This window comes from Astatotilapia calliptera, chromosome 11, assembly GCF_964374335.1.
Source record: "Astatotilapia calliptera chromosome 11, fAstCal68.1, whole genome shotgun sequence".
In the NCBI taxonomy this organism is placed as follows: domain Eukaryota; kingdom Metazoa; phylum Chordata; class Actinopteri; order Cichliformes; family Cichlidae; genus Astatotilapia; species Astatotilapia calliptera.
In genome coordinates this window covers 3,898,032-3,905,753 of record NC_137432.1, presented here as the reverse complement: position 1 = coordinate 3,905,753, position 7,722 = coordinate 3,898,032, and the positions used below count along the sequence as shown (strand labels likewise).

The window sequence follows — 7,722 nt, the reverse complement described above, 5'->3', positions numbered from 1 at the left end:
AATCTATACAGCTAAAAGAAATGCAATGCTGAGCACTGAAATCACATATCAGATCTTAAAATTGATAAAAAAAAAATGTGTAATTTCTTGAGAACAAAATGACAGTCAGTGGAAACCTAATCATTCCTTTTTAGGCTGGAAAAGAATTCACTCCGAAAAACAAAGTTACAATTTTTTTAGCAGTGTATTAACCTTGATACTTTTCAAATATGTAGCAACTTTAACTTGGTGACACTTTAACTTTGCTACAGCCAAGATCACTGTGCTTTGGTGTTCATTTGTCTTAAAGTCATCATTATATGTATGACTAGAATCCCTGGATTCACACTCAAACTGGCATCATGTTACAAATTGTGTAACTTGCTATCCAGATCATTGCAACAGAGTCTGTTCCCAGAGTGGGTTGTGAGTTCTGTACATGCATACATATGTATTTAGTGAGGCAACTCAAGGTTATGCTGCAGGACAGTGATCAAAAGCAAACCATCGAGAACTTAGACCCAATTGAAATGCTTTGATATGACCTTAAACAGGTTGTTTAATGCATGCTTGAAAAGCCTCCAGTGCTGAATTAAACTAATTCTTTGTTTTGTCTGTCTCTTTGTGTTAAAAGGACATTCTTCTTCCCCACCATCAAAAAGTGCTTGCCTATAAGGTTTTTTATAATATTGGAGAGATTACTTGAAATGACTCTTATGATGCTGCTTTGTTTGATTCAACTGAATAATAAAATATTTCCATAGTACATCACTGAAAAAGTCACTGCTCTGCATTGCATATAACAGCAGCCAGGTGAGGAGCAGTACACAGAGAGAAAATGTGGAAGCTTTTTACAAGCATTTAGAAATGATAACTGGATTAACTTTTAACTCAGTCTCAGGGACCCTCTGTCTCTGCCAAATGTAAGCATGGTAACCGCACACAATTTTTTAATGCATGACCAAATTTAAACAAACATTTTATTGGCAACCACATTACTGACTACATCTCTGCGATTAAGTTACAAATTCTGAATGACGTGCCAAAATGAACACTGGCAACACCACAGAAAAGCAGCAATACATGCACAGAACACAGAGCTTCTTCATCCTGCTGGGCAAACGATGGGTTACAGATTTGTTATCAGACTATATACTGAAACTGCTTGAATAACCAATATGTAAATTTTAATGAGATTTTGTTTTTCCTCCTTGCAGTATCTAGCAGAGACATCATCTTCACCACAAGCCTTTTGGAATCATGACAACCAATCCTGCAGTCATAAGTCACCTGACCAAAATAAAGTTAAACCTGTTAGATACGTTGTCAATCAACAGTCGATATAATCATTCCCAACAGGGAGTCAGTACATCCTTTGCGTGTGCCTTTAACTACGGCCATCCTTTGTTAGAAATGTAGCGGACAACCCTGTACTGAACAGTCACTCAGTGCTGGATGAATCAGGCTTTAATTAAAGTTGTACTAATTAAGACTGTGTTTAAAATGGAGCCGGGCTTTGATAGCATTAAAGTAATCACAGAAGAGCTCACAGAGTGATGTTGTACAGCAGCTGAATGCTGATAGCATCTCTAAGCTATCCACAAAGGAGTTTACTCTGTCTAATCCAATTCTAGTAAATTGGTTACAGAGCGTCAACTGCGTGTATGGCTTTTTTTGCTGGTGCTCAGTGTGCTGATGTAATATGTTATACATATCCAAACATTTACGATGAGATAGTGTTTTAATGGATTTTTAAAAGTTAAAACAGAATGGGAATTAGATGTTTTGTGGAGAAAAGATACACCGATAATTGGCCACAGATAAACTGAATGAGTAAAGCAAGGGATCTCAAGCAGAGAGTACAACAAAGGGTGGTTGTTTCTCAGGAGTTAGAGTGGGATCTGCTTAAAAGCTCCACTGATTTCTATTTTGAATTGTCCGTGACAACATATTCAATCCTTGTGTAAAATTTCTTAAGTGGTCAGTAAGACTAGAAAAGTGTTATGTAAATTTAATTATACGTATTTAAAATCCCCAGAGCGCGGGGGGAGGGGGCAAGGGCTAAGGCAGGAGCTCAAGAAAATGTGGAGGGTGAAGGTATCAATGGTCCCTGTGACCATAGGAGCACTCAAGGCAAGCTGGGATCCAACAGATCCCAGGAACAACGTCCAAGATTTCTGTCGAGAAGAGTGCAGTCCTAAGAACCAAAGATACTGCATAGGGCCCTCAAAAGCCCTCAGTTTAACCTTTAAAAATGTTACCTTTACTTTACCTTTAATGCACATCACACCAAAAAAGTGCAACATAATATTTATGTAAATCAATATAGGTGATTGTCATAAAATCTCTAAGGACTGAGCAGATGAGGAAAATGTCAGATTTGCAATTTATCTATTAATAGTGATATTGCCACATGTTTTCAGGGCATATCCAGGTATCCTAGTGGATTTAATCAATACTTGTCCTTTTATGTTGTGATTACTGTCAAGATAGTGATAACATTACTTCTTCTTCATCCCATGTGACAGATTTTGTTCTTTGGGTCTAATAAACCTAGCAGCCTACAAACACAAAATCCTGGTTTTCTTCACAAGGTTAGCAAGAGAATTTCACTGAGTAATCATGTTTTAATTTCCCCACAAAGATCCCTAGCCATGCAGCAGAACTGCTGTCAACATTTTATTATTCTGACTTTAAGCTAAGTCTCACATTTATCGATTCAAAAGTGCAATTCCCATTAGTTACATTTGCAGCTGTGAAGGGTCTTTTAAATAAGCCTTCTGTAGAACTAACAATGGGAAGCTTTGTGAAACCCATACTATTCGATAACATAGAAGCAAACTCTAATCTGCACTGGTTTATACCATTTCTCAGCCCTCAGACAAGTCTCAAACTCCTGCTTGCAATTATGTAGCTAAACGCAAAATGTAAAAAAAGTTACATTTTTAAAACGGTTGCAACAATATATGTAACATTTGTATCTTGAGAACATCTCTGTACATTTTTCGCCCTGATAAAGATAGGTATAGTTACCTTGAGGTTCAATTTTCTGCATTTCTGTAGATTGAATATGTAGGAACAGAAATGGAATTTTATTGTACTGCTGTCACTGATTGGATGATAGGCTGTTTAAATTTTATTGTGAACATAGATAAACCTTTTCCAAAATGCACTAACTTGTAACTTGTAACTTGAACACTTAAACTAACACAACACTACTTTATCTCATTTTTAATGTGCGATCGGTTAAAATCACAATACTCACAATAGCGTTGTGTAACAGATCTGTGAAAATGAGCAATATTATGCGTGCAATACAAGGAGGTGTATTGCAGCCCTCTCTGTACAGTGTTTTTGTATATAGTAAATAATATGATTGCTCCATTCCTTACTTTATTTCTATTTTCCTTTTTTAGTTGCTTCTTCTTTATCTTGTAGAAAGTGTGACTTGACCTGGAGAGTTCTGCACAAGAATTCCAATGTGCGTGGACTGTTAGTCCTGTGCACGACTGGCAAATAAAAATCTGGAATCTTGATTCGTTACTGAGGTCATCTTTTTGTACTAGCGGCATTAAATTCATATTTACTAGTGTGTTTGTGCCATCTTGAGGACTGTGGTCACTGATTCTGCGTAATAAAGAGCTTCAGAATCCCTCTAGGATCAGTCTGACTGCAAATGCAAATGTGGCAGACATGGCAACCTGAGCTATGTTAAATCAAGCTAGTCTATAATCCAGATTAATTTTGGAGGCATGGGACTGAAAAAGGTAACACTGGATTTTCTATTAACTTGGGCTATAATTATATACCACAGATTGTTTAACACACTGTTCCAAAAAATAGTAATGGCAAAGTATCTTACTGTATATTTTACAGTTTTGTACTGTCTTTCTAGAATATCATGACATTTACATAAGTAGACTGTGATTTTACATGTCAAAGGTAAAATAACATAACATCACTGTACATATAGTAAAACACAATTTACTTGTTTTCTAAATATATTTTTTTGTACATATGCATATTTAGATTGTAAAAATACATTCAGAAATGTATCATAATTTCACAAATGTTTGTCTGTTATGTGAGAGAATGATCTGTTAAATCCAAATGTAGTACTATGGAAAAATATATAAAATGATCAAAAATTAATGAGAATAATCAATAATTAAACAGTATTTGAATTATAATTGTGCTGAAAATTTCATGTCATCTAGGTCTGATTCAATAATTCAGAGGTAACAAGGGAAAATATAATTACAGTTTTTCTCGATTGCTTAAACACTATAACCAGGCCTCTAAACTAAAATTTCAAAACCGTAACGCTATTGTTCAAAAAGCTCACCCATTTCCCTGAACTATAAACACTATTCCCTGCTTTGACACATGACTCAAATTTGGTGAACTGTTACTGCAAAACTCTACACACAAATCCCTACATTTTACAGTGCTTACACCATGTAGTCATTTAGAAAGCACTAGCATGCAATAATGTTAACTTAAGTCAGCATAGCTTGAGCTCAATTAGCACACAATTAACCAGGTGGAAACACTAGGAGTCAAAATTTAGGAGTCAATCAGAACCTGCGATGGATAGATAAAAGGGCCAAAGTCAGCTCATTCAGGTTTGAAACAATGGATCCAAAGAGATGCAAAGGAAGAGAACGTGGTGGAGAAAGAGGACGTGGTGAAGGAGGAGGACGTGGTGAAGGAGGAGGACGTGGTGGAGGAAGAGGACATGGTGAAAGAGGAGGGTGTGGTGAAGGAGGAGGACGTGGTGGAGGAAGAGGACATGGTGAAAGAGGAGGGTGTGGTGAAAGAGGAGGACGTGGTGGAAGAGGAGGAGGAGGTGGTCTAGGACAACAGGAAGGTGGTGGAGGAGGAGGGAGAGGTGGAGGAGGAGGAGGACGTGGTGAAGGAGGTGGAGGTGGAGAACGACGGCGACAAGGAAGGGGAAGAGCAAGGGCAAGAAGACAGTCAGTCTCGGATGAAATTCGAGCCACTTTAGTTGACCATGTCCTTGTCCATGGGATGACTATGAGGGAGGCTGGGCAACGAGTACAACCAAATTTGAGTCGCTTCACTGTTGCCTCCGTCATCAGAACCTTCAGGGAGGAAAACAGGTAGGTGTACTTGCAGTAAGACTGCTTTGTACAGTAACGTTTAAGTTACTGAACTTATGTGTCTTGAGTTTCAGTATGTTTCCATTATTTGCCTGTAAAATGAATGTGTGACAGTTACAGTAATGAGTGCTTCTATTTTTGTAGGACACAGAGACGACCACCTGGTGGAGGCAGGTTAAGGCTTTTGTCGGAGGAGCAAGAGAGGGAACTTGTAAACATGGTAATTGCAAATAATGTAATCCGCCTGCAAGAGATTCAAAGGAGAGTGATTGAGGATGATCATCTTTTTCGAGGCATAAATGCCATCAGCCTCTCCACAATTGACCGCATCCTCCGAAAGTATCAATTCCGGATGAAACAGGCATACCGAGTCCCTTTCGAACGAAACTCTGACAGAGTGAAAAACCAACGTGTGGAATATGTTCAGGTATGAGTTTTGATACTGTATAAAGTATTGTGTACCATCACAGCATGGCAGTTTATGCTGCCATTTCAGCACTCTTGAACTGTGGTTCAGGGTACCGATTGACTCTACTGTGTTATGTGTTTTGCAGAGAATCTTTGAGATTGAAGGACGGCCTGTTCCCCATGAAATAATCTTTGTGGATGAGGCAGGTTTTAACCTGACCAAAAGAAGGAAAAGGGGGAGGAACATAATTGGCCATCGGGCTATTGTAAATGTCCCTGGTCAGCGTGGGGGGAATGTCACTATGTGCGCAGCCATCAGCCAACGAGGGGTACTCCACCGCCATGCCGTACTAGGACCCTATAACACTATGCTTCTCCTTGCTTTTCTTGATGGTTTAAGACAACATATGTTCCAGCTGGACTACAGGGAACCAGCACAGCCAGAGCAGCCTCACTACGTTGTTGTGTGGGATAACGTCAGCTTCCATCGCGCTGCTCTGGTTCGTGACTGGTTTACCCAAGGTTTTCTAATATCTTTCTGCCTGCATACTCTCCCTTTCTAAACCCGATAGAGGAGTTATTTTCGGCATGGCGGTGGAAAGTGTATGACCGAGAACCTTATGTCTGTGTTCACCTCCTTCAGGCCATGGAAGAGGCCTGCCTAGACATATCAGTAGATGCATGACAGGGGTGGATCAGGCATGCAAGAGGATTTTACCCCCCTGCCTGGCTGGGGCCAATATAGCCTGTGATGTGGATGAGATTCTCTGGCCTGACCCAGACCAAAGACAAGATGCTGAGGTGGGATAATGTTTCTGGTGTGTGTTGTACTGTATAGTACATGAATGACAATGTGCCACTGTACATACATTGGTTGCGTCTTTTGTGTTTATCATGTGACAAGGGTTTTGAAGGGGAGAACCATAAGCAACCTATTTGTTTTGGAACTATTGTTTTGAATTAATTGTACCAGTGTGCAAAACTCTGTTGTAGTGTATGTGTTTTTGAGGGCTTGTGTTTGATGTCTGAGGGCAAAGTTTGGTTTTTCAGCAGGAGTGAATAGTTTTGGGTGTAGAGCTTCATTTTGACCTGGAAATAGGATGTTTGGGAAATTGAGTGAGATGTTATGGATTTGTGTTTACTGTTGTGAGGATATGAGGCGTAGTTTCAAGAAATGTGTTTTAGCAATCGAGAAAAACTGTAATATAAATCTCAAAGTATTCACAACATTCCTGAACAGAAATAGGCCTCTGCACCTGGGGTGAGGGTGTGGCCATGAAAACAATGTGACATGCCATTGGATGTTGGGACACATAATAACGTGACGCTAAGCATCGGCCAATGAATGTGAACTAACAACTACAAGGTCGCGGGTATGGCAGCACTGTAGGAAAAAATCCTAATATAAAAGTATTTTACTGCATTTTACAGTTTTGTTCTGTTCTTCTAGAATATCATTAAAGTTACGTAAATAGACTGTGATTTCACATTTCAAATGTAAATTAACGTTAAATCACTGTAATGTAATAAAACATAATTTTCATGTATATTAAATGTATCTGTCTGTACATATGCATATTTAGATTGTTAAAATACATTCACAAATGTATCATGGTTTCACAAATATCTGTCCGTTATTTGAAAGATCGAACTGATGAATTCAAACGTAATGCTATGGAAAAGTATATAACATGATTCCTATAAGCTTGTGTTATATCACATAAGTATTATTATCATTGCTATTTAGGGTGATCGTGGCTCAAGAGTTGGCAGTTCACCTTATGATCAGAAGGTTGCCGGTTCGAGCCCCGGCTTGGACGCTCTCGGTATTGTGTCCGTGGTCAAGACTCTTCGCCTACTGGTGATGGCCAGAGGGGCCGATGGTGCGATATGGCAGCCTTACCTCTGTCAGTCTGTACCAGGCATGCAATCTGTTATTATTTAAACCAACTATTAACTGTATATTTCTGTACATTTACGTATTATGATTCATATTGCCACATTCATTGACCTTGTTTATAGGTAATTTTATTGTTTGATCACGTTAAAATGTTCCTAATTTAATGTCTAAACGCACTTGGAAAAGGCAGAATCCCATGTGAAATTAGCGCAACAAACTCTATTTTCATTACTGAAAATGACTGTATTTTCATGAGAAAGTTATTTTCTGTTATTTTACGGTAGTATTTTGGCGCCCCAGCTGCCGGAATGT

At 38.8% G+C, this 7,722-nt stretch overlaps 1 protein-coding gene across 1 annotated transcript; it reads left to right on the top strand.

Moving 5' to 3' along the window:
* The first annotated feature begins 4,241 nt into the window (after positions 1–4,241).
* Positions 4,242–6,861, top strand: LOC145431717 (uncharacterized). The gene is made up of 3 exons (XM_080307741.1): positions 4,242–5,102; positions 5,247–5,529; positions 5,657–6,861. Exons 1-3 carry the CDS (start codon positions 4,615–4,617, stop codon positions 6,071–6,073), a joined length of 1,188 nt encoding a protein of 395 aa, XP_080163867.1. The 5' UTR covers positions 4,242–4,614; the 3' UTR covers positions 6,074–6,861.
* The last annotated feature ends 861 nt before the right edge of the window (positions 6,862–7,722 follow it).

Bases quoted from the DNA above. Each gene is read 5' to 3' on its own strand.
- LOC145431717 (XM_080307741.1), top strand. From the start codon at position 4,615: ATGGATCCAAAGAGATGCAAAGGAAGAGAACGTGGTGGAGAAAGAGGA. The intron at 5,103-5,246 runs GTAGGTGTACTT...CTATTTTTGTAG, and splicing joins ACCTTCAGGGAGGAAAACAG to GACACAGAGACGACCACCTG. The intron at 5,530-5,656 runs GTATGAGTTTTG...TGTGTTTTGCAG, and splicing joins AACGTGTGGAATATGTTCAG to AGAATCTTTGAGATTGAAGG.